General features: G+C 38.2%; 1 protein-coding gene across 2 annotated transcripts in view; it reads right to left on the bottom strand.

Annotated features, from left to right (window-relative positions):
* The window catches only part of LOC122804626 (alpha-1-antitrypsin-like), a 161,950-nt gene that overhangs the window by 25,149 nt on the left and 118,211 nt on the right, over positions 1-18,590 (bottom strand). For both annotated transcript variants that reach the window (XM_044074598.1, XM_044074597.1), the window contains exon 5: positions 16,514-16,661. In XM_044074598.1, the coding sequence (XP_043930533.1) occupies positions 16,514-16,661 (148 nt within the window). The remainder of the gene's footprint in view (positions 1-16,513; positions 16,662-18,590) is intronic.

Here is an 18,590-nt window from a genome sequence, read left to right on the forward strand (position 1 = left end):
CTTGTTAAGTGCTAACACATTTACCATTTGCATGTCTCCCCTCCCCACAACAGGGTAGATCTGCCCAAATCGGGACTTCTCTGCAAGAAGTGAGACAGGTGGCAACCCTTTCTACTAGGTGCACTAATAGTGTTAATAAGAACATTTCTTGTAGCATCCTTCCAGAGGAGAATGCATATATGGTATGCAGGTCTATGGGAAGAGACATCTTTCACTGACTTTGAGTCAGTCCTCACACAGATGGAATAGTTGAACATTTTCTGGTCTACAAAGTAAATGTAACCATTGATGGCAGCCATGATATACAGCTGAATTTATTTCAGTGTACAGGGGTTATGTACCCTTTCATTAAAACATTAGGAAAGGGAAATCAGAAGTACTTTGCCTATCAATCTATTGATCTATCTAACTATATATGAAGTTCACGTATGTAGCATACATCTTACATGTATATAAACATATGAGTGTTTGCATATGATGGAGAAGTAAATTGTATGGCAGTGTGTATGTATGTACACCATCGCGAGCATAGTTTACCTCCCACTGTGCAGTTAAGTAACTTTTTTCGTGTAAAAAATGCCTTTAAAGTATCTCTATTGCAGAATGCAACCACCAAGGCCATGTTTCTATTTGTTTGGTATAAGACTCACTTTATTTTTTAATTTCTCCAAATCCTTTGGGTTTCTAATACCATGATGGGAATGGATCCCATTCCTAAGTGAAAGTATGATTAAAGTTCATGAAATTAGTATTGTTTCACTCTTTGATGTCAGCCATAAGTACTCTTCACAGCACCCGCAATATGCCCAGTAATGACTCTTTTTGCAATTCATATGGAGTTACATGCATTGGTAGTGTATTTAAATAGGATTGTAGAGTCTTTTTTATAAGACCCGTTGCTCCTACTGCTATTGGAACTATCTGGGTATCCTTCTTCCACATTACTCTCATTTTTGCTTGCAAATCCTGATATTTATTACTTTGTGTCTCTCTGTACGCAGGACACTGTAGTCAATGGGTGTGGCAATTTCAATGATCAATGCTACTTTTGTCTTTTTTTCTTGGACCACTATATCTGGTTTTCTAGCATATATCTTTTGAACTGTTGGTAATGGGTGGTCCCATGTAATGTCAACTTCATCATTTTCTATGATGCTTTGTGGCTCACGTTTCAATACCATAATGTTTGCACAATCCCCAGTGCAACAGTCTCACCACATTATTATGCCTTTCAGTATACAGTCCTTCTGCCATTAGTATGTCACAGCCAGCAACAAGTCTGCAACTGTTTTCAATTCTGTTTTACAAAACCTACATTTGTCTGTTTCTCCCATATGTTCAATGGACTTTGTAAAATGACGAGTATGTAGCCCACTATCTTGGGCCGCCAATCATACCTCTCAACCTGGGAACATCAAAAATCTGGGCAAAGGTCCATGACAAAATACGTACAAATCTGTACACTGATTAACATAAAATTTGCAAACATATTTATGTAACCTCACTCAGTCCAATGGAATTGTGGGATGCCGACTTTCAGATGCAAACTGAAGAATAGACAATCAAAATATAGCCCAGGGTCAAGACCCTGAAGTAAATGGTAACCATTTTTTGAAATGTTTAATGATGATGTTCACTAAGAAGGGGGAAGATGAGGAACCTTAGGATTTTGTTTTTGGTGACTTGCAGTATGTGGGTTTTGTGGTAGGCAATATTCTAATCTTAGAAAAACGAATATTATAGTTTGCAAGGAAAGTCATTCTCCATGCCCTACTGATCAGTGGCATAGCTAGAGTTTGTCCTGCCCAGGGCTGTCTTTGAGTTTGCCACCCTTCCACCCTCATAAAATCATGGTCGAATGGCCCCCCCCCATACACAGCCCTCTCCCTGCAGCCTTTCCAATTACCCATTACTTCGCTATTTCACCCTATTTACCATAAACACTGTAATGTGCATACTGCTTTACTTCTACAATATTATCTGGATTTCATTTGAAAGTTTTATTTTACATTTTATAGCACAAACACTAATATACATGTGCTAAACAAAGCAATACAGTTTCACAATGAAAACAGACTTAGCTTTAAAACTTCTCTGCCCTTGAAACTCACATTCATTGAAAGAGCATTGAAATCCACATTCAAAGAAAATGCATCTGGCCAGTGGTGGATAAAGATTACCTTTGGGCTGTTTTCAAATCATATGCCCCTTGCACATGAAACATACATGTGTTCTTTAATACACCTGCCTGATTATATTAAATTATATTTCTTGTATAATATGGCACACTTAGAACATGTTTTAAATGTACTGTTTTGAACATTTTTCCAGTAAGCAATGAAACAAATGCATGATCCATAATGATAAAACTACCCAATTTAGAACATTTCCATTATAAAAGTCTACTCAGACTTCTACAATCCACCAGCATCAGTAAATATACACAATCTCTGCAGAAGTAAAAGTCATCTAAATAATTCCACATGTTAGAGATTTGTAACTAACAAAGAGGTTGCTGCTAGCAAACAACTTTATAGTTCATTGTTTCATCTACTAATATAAACTACCTGTTGCCCTTGAGGAATAAATTGCCTATGTTATTTAAAAAATAAATTAGTAATATTGCAATAGGGAATGGTTGGCAAACTGAAGATAGGTTCATAGTTACTAGGTATCTCTGCCAAAGAGGACATTCTCAGTACTTCAGCATCTACCCCCTTTAAAAGTACAATACAGTACAGTATCAGCAATCCATCTACATATAGTGGGAGTAGAACCCACAGCCTTCTGCATCAAAAGCAAGTACTCTACAGATTGTGCTACTAACAACATGAACTAATTTGGCATAAGCAGCACTAAACTTCTCTCCCCCTGAAGAACTATGCAGCACAAGCAACCTGGAAAAAGCCAACATTTATTGGGAGGTGTGGGGGCAAAGACCCCAAACCAGGGACACGTTTTAAATATTGCTTGTATAATCTTAGAAAACTTGCTAGAATAAAATGTTCTGTGTTACCATATGTTTCTTGAAAGATAGTCAGACTGAAATTTAAAGGGCTATAATTGTTTAGTGAATTCAGTTCTCACTGATTTGCCAGAAAACCACAAATTTTAAGAGGAACAGACCAAGAGTATGAACCAAACATATGAACTTAACTTCTTAAATTGCAAGTGGTGGTGGTATGGGTAGATAATTTATGCTCTTGCACCCTGTACCTGAGGTACAGGGTTTGAGTCTGAGTAACTCTAACCACCAGTTAAACCTAACTGGGGCATTACACACACACACTTAAAATTTAAGTATGTAAACCTGCCATAAACTGCTGTTGAGCTTAATACCAGAATGCAAACCATACATATTTCATCTTTCCTTTCAAATTCAGTGAAATAAGCAACAGAGACCAGAATGTAATATAAGCACTTCCTTACAGCTTAACAGAGATCTCCTCACAGCAAAACATAGCTTAACAGAGACCAGAATGTAAAACTACCGTGAGCACTTACAGTACAGCCCATGCAGAATGTGAGTGTACAGCACTGCCTTCGGAATTGCACATAAACAGGTTCACAGGTTTCTTCTCACAGAAAAACAGGTTAACAGAGACCATAATACAGATTTGAGCATTGCCTTCAGAAAGGTGTGCACTTAACAGATTTCTCCATTCAGATGCGGTGACTAAACAGTGCTGCCAGCAGACTGCTGTTTCTCTCTCCCAAAAAGTACTACAATAAGCATCAAAAGACCTGGTAACCAGAATTTTAAGCCCTTACCTGGAGGATCCAGGGAGGAAGATGCATTGTCTGTATAACATGCGGACAAAGTTAAGTTAAATTAAATTAAGTAATGGCTCGGGCCTTCTGACAGGCTGTCTGTCTGCACGTCATTGGAGCGCACATATAAATAATTCTTACTCATGGCTAATTCTTTGCGCAAAGATGTTAATACCTTTAACCAGAAGTTGTACTGCATCTGGAGTTGGGGTTTTCCAATTAGAGGCCTTTCTTAACTTTGTTTCAATCTCTATGGTTGTTACTTCATCCCATTTCATATCTTGTACCTTTAAACTTCTTATTCTTTCTTTTACTTCTATCCATTTAGCATCTTTGTTATGTTCTTCATAGATATTTCTCCAAACTGTATCTATTTCTTTTTTTTGGTGGTCTTTCAAGTACTTTTACCTTACTTCCCATTTCTATATAAAACTTTTTGGGTCATCAATAAATTGCTTATTTCATACTTTTCCTTTATATTTGTCTACGTATCTTCTAGGTTTTTCTGCCTGTGCTGAGATTTTTAGTTTATTTGCAATAGAGCATGATAGATCTTGATCTATTCTAGTACTGTGCATTGCTTTTATCACGTCTATCTTCTGAGAATTTTTGTTGAGCTGTTCCCTCTTCTATACTTTTCTAATAGTGACACTTCTTGCCTTAGTTGCTTTATAGTTTTTTCTGTTCCACATTTCCATGATGGTATTCAATTTTCCCCTTTTTCTCCTTCACTACACACTGTACTGTATTCTAATGTGCAGTTAATTCATTGTTTAAATCTTGAGATGTCTTTGTTATAAACATATAAACGCTTTTGCTTTAATAGATGTTTAGCACATTGTCATAATAATTTTGTATATGTAACCATGGAGCTTTTCTCCATGGGTATCCATTGAAAAGGGGGTTTTATTCCCAGTAGGACTTTCCTGGTAAACAAATGTAAATAAGTAAATAAACAATGGGATCATTTGGGCTGAAGGTCCAAATGTTCCCATTGTTTATTTACAATGGGAACATTTGGGCTGAAGGTCCAGGCTCAAGAGTACGAAATAGGCCCTGCCATTCTGCCATTTTAATTTCCACTTTAGTCTGAAATTGTGTGCTCTTGAAATACTAAATAAGCCACTTATTGTTTTTAGCTCCATTACAATAGCCACATAATCCAGCACTGAATACAGATGAGGCAGAGTATACTTACTGCAGGACATGAAAAGTTCATTTAGTGAAACAGGAATGAGTTGCTACATGTTTGAATTAACTGATGGTTGTAACCTTCAGAAGTGCAATTTGCTGCAAAAGTACACAGTAATTTTTAAGACTTACAGAGCCCAGAGCATAAGTAGTACTTGGGTCATTAACAAAGAGTCAGTTTTGTAGAGGAGTGATTGTGATGTACAGTAACAAATCAGTTGCTGAGCAGAATAACATTAAAAGAGAAGAACATAATGTTAGAAGATATCTGTGACGTAATCCAAAAGTAAGGAATAGAAAGTTTGTGAAATAAAATAAGCAGACCTGTTACAGAAAAATATATAAGATGACAGTGGCTGATATTAATCCCATTAAATGTCAATGACATGGGAATTCACCACTATTTCCTTATGTCAAGCATGACCCATGTAAAGTGGACTAATGGATTATGGGAAAGATAAAGGATTCAAGAAAAACAAGATCACTTTGATATGTCAGGTGCCACTGGCAGCCATTTTGTGGAAAAAAATAAAATTCTGTAAGAGGTACTCAGAGTGATTTTGAGGTGGTTAAACTGACTCAGAAAACAAAGAAGGGGTGAAAAAATAGTTTTTTTAGTTCTAAGGTGTAATTTTCATTTGATACTTTAAGTATAGATTTTTATGTGGTCAGATGAATAGCAAACTGGCTAAAAGTGAAAAAAAAAACACAATTCATATGGTAGATAATTAATTTGAAAGTTACTAGCTGAGTCTCCCATGCTTCTGTACTAGGACCCCCCTTTTAGCATTTTTTCTCCGATCTCCAAACTTATAACCATGACCTCCATTTAATTATTTCCAGATGACTGCAAACTAGTTGTTACATCAAAACCCCTTCTGATACTGGTATACTTCAGAATGAACATACCCTGGTTAGTACACGGTATACTGAAGAAAAGGTTCAAATTAACAACAGAAATGTGCAGTATCATTTCATATCACAAAAAATCCTACCCTCAAACTAAAGTATAGACAATGGTAAACAACTAAACAAAAATGCAATCAGGGACCTGGTTTGGTTTGGCAGTTCACTCACCTTTGATCATCATGTGGCAACTGAAGTTCAAAAATCCTTCTACTTGGCACAATTAATAGAGAAAGGTATATCATTAATATCAAAATATGTCATTGTTCCCTTCTGCGCAGCACTGATTAGACTAATTACAGCATAAAAATACCCTTTGGGATGTGCCTCACTCGACATATCAAGCAAGTGGAGAAGCCCCAGAGGTTCCTAACTAAAAACATTTCAAACTTAAAAACCATCAGCTATGAAGAGAGGCTAAAGCTATTTCCATTAAGTATCTTATAAACACAAGATATGATCTGTGTCTCACATACTGCAACTTTGGAGAGTCTGCTGTCCTTGATCTCATTTATCTCTACACGTCAAATACCTTAGAAAATACCAGAACCCAAATATTTACCAGAAGATAAATGGAGCATGATGGACAGAATGGTTCATTACACAGCTGCTTTTGGAGGTTTAACAGTGTAATAGATTATCATTCACCAAACAGAATGTATATGACTAAATGAGTACCCTCAAATTTATCACAGGTCTACCTGTCCTAGTTCTCCATGACAAAGAAATAGACAAAAGAAACAAGACTGATTACATCACAATGCTGGAGAGTGACTGAAGAGAGAGGTTAGAGTTCAGATTACAAAGACTGCACCTACAATTGTGAAAATAATACAGTTGGGGGTGTTAGAAACCTGACTGTCAAGTAGTGGTTGATGAGAATGACTATACATTAACAGAATGTCAACAAAGAAAGAAATTGCCATGAGTAAAGAAATAGGAAGTAGGTGAGAATGACTAAACGTTAACACAATGTCAACAAAGAATTGACAAAACATTAACAGAATGTAAACAAAGATAGAAGTTGCCATGAGTGAAGACATAGGAAGTAGTTGAGAAGAATAACTAAACTTTAACAGAATGTCAACAAAGAAAGATGCTGCTATGAATATAGAAATACGAAGTAGGTGAGAAGAATGACAAAATGTTAACAGAATGTGAGCAAAGAAAGAAGTCGCTATGAATATACGAGATAGAAAGTAGGTGAGGAGAATGACAAAAATGTTAACAGAATACAACCAAAGAAAGAAGTCACTATGAATATACAAAATAGAAGGTAGGTGAGGAGAATGACTAAATGTTAACAGAATGTCAACAAAGAAAGAAATTGCCATGACTATAGAAATAGGAATTAGGTGAGGAGAATGACAAGGCATTAACAGAATATCAACAAAGAAAGAAGTTGCCAAGACTGTAGACATTGGAAGGTGGTGAGGAGAATGACTAAATGTTAACAGATTGGCAACAAAGAAAGAAGTTGCTTTGAGTATAGAAATAGAAAGTAGGTGAGGAGAATGACAAAATGTTAACACAATGTTACCAAAGAAAGAAGTCGCTATGAATATACAAAATAGAAAGTAGGTGAGAATGACTAAATGTTAACAATGTCAACAAAGAAAGAAGTTGTCATGAGTGTAGAAACAGGAAGTAGGTGAGGAGAATGACTAAATGTTAACAGAACATCAACAAAGAAAGATGTTGCTTTGAGTATAGAAATAGGTAGTAGGTGAGGAGGACTAAACATTAACAGAATGTCAACAAAGAAAGATATTGCTATGACTACAGAAATAGGAAGTAGGAGAGGAGATTGAGAAAACATTAACAGAATGTAAACAAAGAAAGAAGTTGTCATGAGTGAAGACATAGGAAGTAGTTGAGGAGAATGACAAAATGTTTTCAGAATGTAAGCAAAGAAAGACGTTGTTATGAATATACGAAATAGAACGTAGGTGAGGAGAATGATTAAATGTTAATAGAATATCAACAAAGAAAGAAATTGCTAACAGTGTAAAAATAGGAAGTAGGTGAGGAGAATGACTAAATGTTAACAGAATGTCAAAAAAGAAAGACGTTGCCATGAGTATAGAAACAGGAATTAGGTGAGGAGAATGACTAAATGTTAACAGAATGTCAACAAGAAAGAAGTTGCCATGAGTGTAGAAATAGGAAGTAGGTGAGGAGAATGACTAAACGTTAATAGAATATCAACAAAGACAAAAGTTGCCAAGACAGTAGACACAGGAAGTAGGTGAGGAGAATGACTAAATGTTAACAGACTGGCACGAAAGAGAGAAGTTGCTATGACTATCAAAATAGGAAGTAGGTGATGAGGGTCTATATTAGAAGACTGAATGTTTAGGTGATCCAATGTCGAAAGCAAACAACGGTGAACGGCCAATTTAACTCGGGGAAACATTTCCCTTGGCCATTTGCCGGAGTTTGCTATTTCCCTACTGTTGAGCGATCTCAGAGTTGGTATATTTATTTAGGGGGTGTGGAGGGCACAACCCCCCACATCGGAGGGTGTTGGGGGGCATAGCCCCTCACTTAATTTAGATGTAAACTAATGTTTTTTTTTTTTTTTTATGTGGCCGAGGGACGTGTTTCCCTGGGACATTCGACATTGTGTGGTTCGATATTGAAGATCGATGTTTAGGTGTTCGATAACCTAAGTGTTTGGTCTTCTAATACACCCGGTGAGGAGAACAACTAAATGTTAAAAGAATGTCAACAAAGAAAGATGTTGCTGTGAGTATAGAAATAGGAAGTAGGTGAGGAGAATGACTAAACATTAACAGAATTTCAACAAAAAATGAAGGTGCCATGAGTGTAGAAATAGGAAGTAGGTGAGGAGAATGAATAAATGCTAAAAGAATGTCAACAAAGAAAGAAGTTGCCATGAGTGTAGAAATAAGAAGTAGCTGAGAAGAATACCTAAATGTTGAAAGAATGTCAACAAAGATGAAGTTACTGTGAGTATAGAAATAGGAAGTAGGTGAGGAGATTGGCTAAACATTAACAGAATGTCAACGAAGAAAGAAGTTGCCATGAGTGTAGAAATAGGAAGTGGGTGGGAGAATAACTAAATATTAACAGAATGTTAAAGAAGTTGCCATGAGTGTAGAAATGAGAAGTATGTGAGGAGAATGGCATAAATTTAACAGAATTTCAACAAAGAAAGAAGTTGCTGTGAGTGTAGAAATAGGAAGTAGGTGGGAGAATGACAAAATTCTAACATAATTTTAACAAAGAAGTTGCTTTGAATGCTGAAATAGAAAGTAGGTGAGGAGAATGACTAAATGTTAATTGAATCTCAACAAAGAAAGAAGTTGTTAGTATAAGAACAAAGTGAGAAGAATGACTACAAATTAACAGAATCTCAACAAAGAAGGAAGTTGTTATGAGTGTCGAAGTAGGATGTAGGGGAGGAGAATGACTAAACGTTTAACAGAATGTCAACAAAGAGAGACGTTACCATGAGTATAGAAATAGAAAGTGGAAAGAAATGGTGGTCTTGGGGGTGTCTGAGAAAAGTTTAATGGTAGATTAAGTGAATGAGAGGTCATGGAGTAAGGAAGATTGTCAAAATTATAAGAAGAAAGGGAGTAGCTAAAAGGCTTGGTCATAATAGGAAAATGGTTGTAAACAAAAAAAAATGCTGCAAAGCTGCTAAATCTACAAGCGGTAGTTACACAGGTGGGTTATATGCAGTAAAAGAGACAAATAAAATTAATCAATCTCTGGGATTTGGAAAAAATTAAAATGTGAACATAAACTGCAGTGGCCAAAAGAGAGTTTTCATAATCATATAAAATGTAATTCAGAGACATGTTTAGCATGTAACAAGGAAGATTTATTATTGGCTTTTTTATGTCTCTGAATCATCAATAATTAACATTAGTGCTAAACATCACCTTAGGGTGTTATTATCTCTGGGAGGCCATGCATTACATTGCAACAGGTAACTCCTCTTGCACTCTCCTGCATGCATGCAGACATACAAACACACTCAGAGACTCACAAACATCCCAACAAACGGACATTTAGTGTACCAATGCCCCCACTCAATCACACTCATGGACAAACTTAGCCATTCACTCCCCCCCCCCTTCCGCACACACACGTAGACAATCGATCCACTAACATACCCTACTGCAACCCCAGGCAGAGATGCACTCACACACACACACACACACACACACACACACACACACACACACACACACACACACAAAATTATCTGAGACCACTCATACCAATTCAGATATCCACACACTGCTGCACACATACATAGACTGACATCCTCCCACTGTTACATCTCCACTGCCCCTTACCTGACCTTAAGTTTAACATATTTTCATCCATTGTGTACAATGGGGAATGCGACACTTTGGCTGTGTTCAGCCACATGGCTGGCCATGCTAATTTACGGATCAGAGAAATTCTTAGAATCTTTCATCTAAATAATTCCATTCCTACATGCATTTCTGGAGGAGGAAAGAACATTAGCCACTTCCTGAAATGGCTCATTAGCAGTAAGCACATCTGTGGAGACAGATCGCCACTGTGATCCTACTGAATGCATAGAATAACTGTGTTGGGCCTGTCTCTGAATCAGAAAAGGCATCCATCATGGTTGGTTACCCGTGTTAGAGCTTACCACTGGCAGTAGTCCTTTCTGATTCCACTGAACATCTTTAGTATTAATGGAAGTGACAAAGATGGAATAAAAGTATGACTCCACAATGTGAGCAAGCAACACAGCCAAATCTCCCACAAAGTATGAAACAATCACTTAATTTATATGTGCTACCAATAAAGAAAAAAACAGTCCTCTTATGACACAGACAGCAGGGCTTTTAAACATACTGGAGCAAGGTCCAAAAATGTAATCTGTTAAGGACCGTAATAAAAATTACTATTGGAAGTAGCTCCAGCATTGCAAAAAATGAGAAGCAATCTTAAATGATACCTGAGGAGAAAGAGTGGTTCTTCAGAACATTAGGGTTCTGCAATAGTAGGAGAGATAGCAACATGAAGAGGAGAACATTCTACAAGGTATGAGCCATTTTAAATAGGCAGTCATTGGTTTTATTGTTTTAAGACTGCAATGCCAGGTCAAGACAATAATAAGAACTGAAATGAAAAAAAAAACTGAGGGTTATGCTACTCAATGCCAGGAGTTAAAATCTCAAAATGCACATGCTCGAAGCACTCCTCAGTATGGAGAACATCAACATCTGTACAGTAACTGAAACCTGGTTTAAGGCTCCACAGAGCACCCCAGCACTACCGGGCTACAACTCATACCGCACATTTCGGCCACAGATCATGGACCGAAACACAAAAGGAGGGGGTATATCCATATTCATCAAGGATACCTACATCTCCAGGTTAGTGGTGCAGCATGATAACTCTGAGAACTTCCATGTGCAAGTAACATTGGGCAAATCTGCAATGCAAATTGTCACCTGCTGCAGATCACCCTCCATGACCCAGGACCACCACTCCACCTTTCTGGAGACACTGGAAAACATGAAGGTCCTACCGAACACCCTGATATTGGGCGACTTCAATTACCCTGCCATTAACTGGGAAAACTACTCAAGTCCAAACTCCCAGGTCCAGCGCTTCCTGGAATTTATCAACTCAAATGCCCTGGATCAACTGGTAAACTCCCCTACCAGAGGTGAAAACATATTGGACCTGGTTATCACCAACATGGGCGACAGGTGTTGCACACCAGAGGTCAACCTGTCACTGGTTAGATCAGACCATAAACTAATCACTCTGGATGTCCACACCACACCACCACCCCCAACCAAGGAAACCACAGTGAAAAACTTTTCTATAGCAAACTTCACCTTACTTAAGACAGAGGTGTTAAGTTTCACAGCCCCCACACTAAAGGATAACAGTGTCCAAGATGCAGGAACCTTTACAAATGCACTCTATGAGCACCTACAAGGATGCATGGATCGTGCCATCCCTAGCAAAACCAAGACTTACTCCCCTAAGAGAAGGAACCTAGTTTGGTGGACCCCTGCCATAAACAGGCTATACAATAGAAGGAGGAAACTAGTTCAGAAAAAAAGCAAATCCCAAGAAGGAAAGACATCCCTGATCAGTATCAGTAAGAAACTAAGGTCCCTCATAAAATCATCCAAGGCTAACTTCGAAAGAAAAATAGCCAAGGATTCGAAAGATAACCACAAAGCCTTCTTTAGCTATGTCAAGAATCTAAGTGGCAAATCACAGATATGCTCTGAGCTAGTGCAAAATAGCACAAAATATACTGAACCTACTGATATTGCCAACATCCTGGCAGATATATTCAGTGCAAACTTCACCCCCCCCCTCTCACATCCAAAGGGGCCTACAACAATACTGGAAAAGTGTAATGACCTGGAAATCACAGACGCACAGGTGAAAACAGCCCTTTCAAAAGCCAAAAGCACAGCATCAATGGGGCCAGATGGTGTCCCAGGCTGCGTCTTGCACGAACTACAGAACGAACTAAGCCCCCACCGAAGCACACTGTTCAACCTCAGCCTCTCCATAGATAGAAAGGTGCATAGCAGCGGTTATTCCACTCCACAAAGGAGGGGCCACAACTAACCTTGTTAACTATCGCCTCATAAGCTTGACTAGCCTGGTCTGCAAGGCTATGGAGCGCATCATCTTGGAACTCATTAACAAAGACATTGGGAACCTCCAAACACTTGACCTGACCCAGTTCGGCTTTGTTAAGGGCAGATCATGCCTACTAAACCTGGATGACTTATTTGAGACAGTCATCAAGGCCATAGATGAGGGGAAGGTGGTTTACACAGCCTACCTTGACCTCACCAAGACTTTTGACAACATTCCCCACTCAGGAATTATAGAAAAACTCACCAACCTGAACATAAACCCCTTACATAATGAGATGGGTTGCCAACTGGCTTACAGACAGAACTCACACTGTAAGAATAGCGGGATCCAGGTCCGACTCTAAACCAGTCACAAGTGGTGTCCCACAAGGCTCGGTCCTGGGACCCTTACTGTTCGGCATATACTTCACAAAAGTACAGGCAAACACAGGAGGACTATGGCTAACCAAGTTCGCCGATGACTGTAAACTGGGAGCCATAATTGACTCTCTTGCTGACACGACATTCTCCAAAAGGGCCTTACTGAGACAGACACCTGGTGTCAAAGTCATGGTCTCAAGCTAAATGCCAAAAAATGCTTAGTCATCCCATCTGGGAAAAACAAAACACCCATGAATTACCATATAGGTGGCAGCCCCCTTAACACAGAAGAGGTAATAAGAGATCTGGGGACCCAGGTAGATAGTAATCTCTCCTTTGACAATCATATTGCCAAAGTAGTTAGGAAATCCTTCTATGTAGCCCATCTAATTACTAAAGGATTTGCATCTAGAAATAAAGAGGTTATAGTGCCCCTCTACTCGTCACTCATCAGGCCCATCATAGAGTACAATGCCCCATTTGGGATGTACCTCACAAGACACTTCCAACAGCTGGAAAGACCACAAACTTACCTCACCAAGAGGATTACTGTCCTCAAACATATGTCCTATGCAGCCCAACTGGAAAATTTCCGGCTGTATTCAGTGGCATATCGCTTACTCAGAGGTGATCTCTGCCTGACTTACAAAGCCATGTCCAACTCAAAATTGATGGACATGCTCCACCTAAAGAAATCCAAGCCACTGCGAGCCACTCGCTCTAGTGAGCTAAACGTTGCCACAACAATAAATAGAACATGCTGGAGGGATAGGTTCCTGTCACAGAGACTCCCCATGCTTTGGAACAAAATTCCTAACTACATTAGGCAGAGCCCCTCACTAACACTCTTCAAGAGAAACCTTGATGAGTGGATGGGTAACAGAAAATACATCCCTGGGATCACTTCATTGGCTCTTCTTGACAGAGGCTCAGTTAATTAATCAATGGGGTGGCGAAAGCTGATACACTCTGGCTAGGCTTATAAAGGCTCGGGCAGATAGTTTAGTACCTACATATGAACCTAAGAACTTTGCCTTAGTGTAGGATCGCCTCTAAAGGAGTAGTGCTAAAAACAGGAGCAGACCTTGTAGAAAAAACAAGTTTTTTTCTTGTTTGTTTTGTTTTCATCTGAGAATCCCACACTATAGTTCACTGTACATAGTTAAGATACAGCACCGTTCCTCGCAGAGAAATAGCTTGTGGTCAGTTATTGTGCCATTGCAGGGCAACACTTGCATGAATAAAAAGTAGCAACACATATGAAACATGAATGAAGATTAACACAAAATTAAATGCTAATAAGTGTAAACAATGCAGGAAAATGTGTATTTTAGAATGAAAACACAAAAGATAACCCTTGGATCAAGGATGGTGAAGAAAGCAAGCTAGAAAGAGTCAGAGATGAAATAAGTATAATAGTGAGGATCATGATCGGGTCACCAATCATAACGAGAATATTATACATCTGAGACATGGAATTTTGGCATCTATATTGAGAATACATAATTTTTCATTATGATCAGAGATCTGATCATAACGTTTGGTAGTGCATGAAGAATTATCTTCTCCAGGTACTACTTGTTAGTGCAGAATTAGGGCTAAAAAAGGATGTGTTGTGCCTGCTTTGAAATGTGGTAAAACAGTGGGGAAGTGGTTGATGTCTTATGTATTCCTTGTGTATGGGAAACAGTTGCAACAAAATTATTGGGTGTACTTTAGCAGACAGCAGGCAGATATGGGAGTTGAAATGAAGTTGTTTCATGCCATGCTTCTGCTTGTTTCTGGTCAGCCCTGTCTGCTTTTAGTGCAGACTTGATGTTAACAGCACCTAAGGGGCGCTTAACAATCCTCTAAGCGTTGTGAAGGTCAGGTCTTGCTGTGTGATAGCTTTTAACCAGAATATTATTTAACCCGTTTTTGAGCCTAATCATGGCACTCCATGCACTGCAGACATTTATAATCCAGGCAGATTATGCCAACAAAACATTGTTAATACAATTTGTTTTACCAAACATTTAACCTAAATAATATGCAGAACTACATCAGAGGAGCAATTTTAAACAATAACATGTATTACTAGATTAACAAAAGCAGATGATAAAATGTACAACACAAACTAAAATACAAAATATATAAAGAGATGCGCCTGCATAAGCAAATAAATACACTTTGTGTAAATCTTTACCTTATGTAGAGCCAATAAAGAACCAGCTATGCAAAATGTCATCTTATAAAAGGAAATACAATATGTGTCTAAGCAGCTAGCAGGAATGTAGTAAACCAATCAAAGAAATGCTACACATATATATGGAAGAAACTGTGAAACAATTTTAACATTATTATGAATTTGTATAGATATCTCTACAGAACAGTGAGGCAAAAGGTAAAAACTAGCTTAAAGTGTATAAAAGTTATCAAAGGAAGAATGTAAGGGAAAAGGTGCCGCAGTAATGGCAACATTAATTTTAACAGCATCTCCCACAAATAGGCTAGCACAATATGCAAGCAGGTGCTCCAGCAACAGTCTTAGCCACCATCCGGAAATTAATCAATTCTTTCACATTGTATACAATTAGCAGATATTCTGACACAGTCACCTACCTATTCTAGCTATCTTGTATTATATAAAACAAAATCAGCATAGATACATCTACATGTGAATCCAGCTTACCTTTATTAAAGACAGAGCATGGGAGTGCAATTATTCCTTTTCATTATTTTAACATTGCCATAAGTATTTCCAAACCTTTCAGCAAAATAATATGTTTTAATGAAAAAAGGTTTGCATTTTGAAAGATATGGTCTAGGAAGATAAAAAGGTACTTCATGATATGGGCAGCAGATCAGGGCAGGTAAAGCAAACAAAGACTGACTTGGCTCCCTATTGAAATATCGGCACTCAAAATGCAGAGTATGAAAAGCCGAAAAAAAAGGACCAAAAACCCAGAGAAGAGAGAATCTCAAAAATCTCTCATTACTTTAAAACTTATGTTGCAGGGGGAACAAGCCCTTCTTTACCTCATCGGGGGGGGGGGGGGTCAAGCCCACCCTGCCCCATGAGCTTATATATACCAACTCTGAGATCGCCATACCTCAGAGAAAACGGAATATTCTGAGAAATGGCAACAAAAACTTACCATATTTACGTCTGTTCTTTTGGCTATTCACTCTCTGCAGTTTGCGACTCACTGTAGCAGGGTCCAATATTTCAAATGGTTGCCAACAGAAATTGCTATTATTACATTTAACAAGAAAAAAAGGACATAATAACTTGTAACAAGTCAAAAAGATCTGAAGTACTGTCACTGTTCTTACAGCTATCACCTTCGGTATGAAATGTTGCATCTTTACATATACTGCCAACATGTTCACTGAACTAGAAAAGCATTGATTGGTCTATTACATTCCATAGAAATATTCCAAAGGTTGCCCTTTCATCTTCACCTGCTGCCACTCAACATGGGCTTCCTACTTTAAAAAAAGTGTTAAGTGGGAATGTCAAAACACTACAAATGCACTACTGTATTATTATCTTTTGCTGTTAACTCAGTTTGAGCTTTTCTTGCCAGTTTCTCTTTTATATGAGTCCACTTTCAAAAGAATTTAAAAGGCAATATAATCTTGAAGCTTACCTTAGAAACTTTCAGGTCTCGATTGCCTGTAATTCCAGAAAGGTCTGCAGAGTCACTGAATACATCTGCGATGCCCATTTCAATTAGCAGCTCTTTCAGATCATAGGATGTAGCAATAGAAAACTTTGGAAGGGACACACTTGCAAACCTATTAAATAATGTAGAACACAAGTTTTTTATTTGGTTCGTAATTTTGATGTACACATAAAATATAAAGTTTTGTTAACTATTCACACTGAAGAAACATTAGCCTTAAAAATACGTCTTTATATGAAGAGTTTCTTAAATCTTCTATGATTGGATGCAGGAGACACAGCATAAGATGATATTATAGAGGCTAGAATTTCCTGATCTCTAATATTAGTAGGCAATGCTTACATTTACTGCATGAAGATATAAATCATGTCCTAGATATGACCATTCTTTGCTCTTCTTTGTTTATCTTTTCTATCAGTGGAATCAGGGCTAACCCAGTTGTGGGCGACTAGGCAAATTAACTTGATCTGCAAATTGTTAAAATGTGTATGTGTGTGTGTGTGTGTGTGTGTTGGTGGATAAGAATGCTTTGATTTGTGGAAGCAGGTAGACTAGATGCTTTGTATCAGCTGATGGTAAAAACACCATTGACCTGCATTGGCATGGTGGGAAGGGGACGCTAGAGCACATTACATTTTTTTTTTATACAGATAGCAAGTTGTGGTAGGATAATTGATACTTCATTTATGAGTGAGATTGTGGATGCATAACCATTACTTTTAAAGGTGCCAGGATTCATATCTAAATATAAAGGGCATTTTGTGTCTACAAACATTGCAACAATAGCTGAGACCTGACAAATATGTGAAGAACACAAATACTGAAGCAAGTGTTTTTATAGGTGGCAAACTCCTTGGAACCAGGATAGGTGTCAGGGGGTGGTGGTCACCCACAGTTTCTCTCACTTTAATATACTAACTTCATTATCAAGCAGCCATGGTGACAGAGCATACATTCCAGTAAAGAAAAAAAGTGTTTCAATGACCCATATCCAGCAGTCTGCTGCTGATTTCAAATGTTTGAACTGCTGATTCTGTAGTGCAAGGTTTGGAGCCTTCACTATGACCTATTCAGCACTAGTTGTGGAAGCTGCCTAGTTGCTAGAGGGACCAGCAAAGGGGAAGACATATGAGGCATCACCTGCTCACCCTTCCCAGGAGGGGAGGTAGAAGGGCTATGTTGCAGGGTGTTTCTCCCACTAATAAATCACTGTTGGAGACCAGGGACCTAGCAGGAGCTGTCCACTAGAAGATGAGAGAGCATAGCTGTATGAAGGGCTATGCCACTCATGGAGGTGGGTCACAGACACATGCTATGCCTATTATATTCTCCTTGCTTTAGTGGCTTTGCAGCATTTTAGAGTATGCTTTAGAGTATGCACCCCCACTACCAACACACACACAACTGCCTGCATTATTACTGAGCCACGATCAGGGTTTGCCCTATATAGAATGAATGGGCAGAGTCATGGCAATCAGTCAGGTGTTAGCATATGAGGGGGGCAGATATAAAAACAACATATCTGAACAACAATTTGTAAAAGAACAGTATAAAAATAATAATAAAAAAAATCTGCATTAAAAACCCTGGCACCTTGACTTTACAGCCTTTAGAGGAATTTGAAATAAAAAAATACATTTATGTAACTCAACAAGGAACATATAACCAAAAAAATGAATTAATTAAATAATTAAACAATTAGGTATCTCCAGCTAAATTTATTATTCAGACCAGCTGGTTAAAATGTATTAAATTGTTAAACAGGCAGGGCTTCTTCTCTTTTTAATAGGCATTGTTGTCTGGAAGGGGCTGTCATTCAAGCATCCATGAGAGAATTTTGTGTCCTTGCTGATATCTTACTTAGGAGGACATTTTGTGGTGTAACCCCACCCTTTTGTGGACATACGTGCAACACGCATCAGTGTGGGATCCCACAATGACTTGTACTTGCAGGCCATACTCCTATGTAATTGCTTTGAAGGCTGCTACCTAATATTGGCTTGCTGAGCCATAAATCTGCTCCTGGGATGCATATTTGCAC

Source organism: Protopterus annectens, chromosome 6.part0 (genome assembly GCF_019279795.1).
Source record: "Protopterus annectens isolate FY-2018-M chromosome 6.part0, PAN1.0, whole genome shotgun sequence".
Classification (NCBI taxonomy): domain Eukaryota; kingdom Metazoa; phylum Chordata; order Ceratodontiformes; family Protopteridae; genus Protopterus; species Protopterus annectens.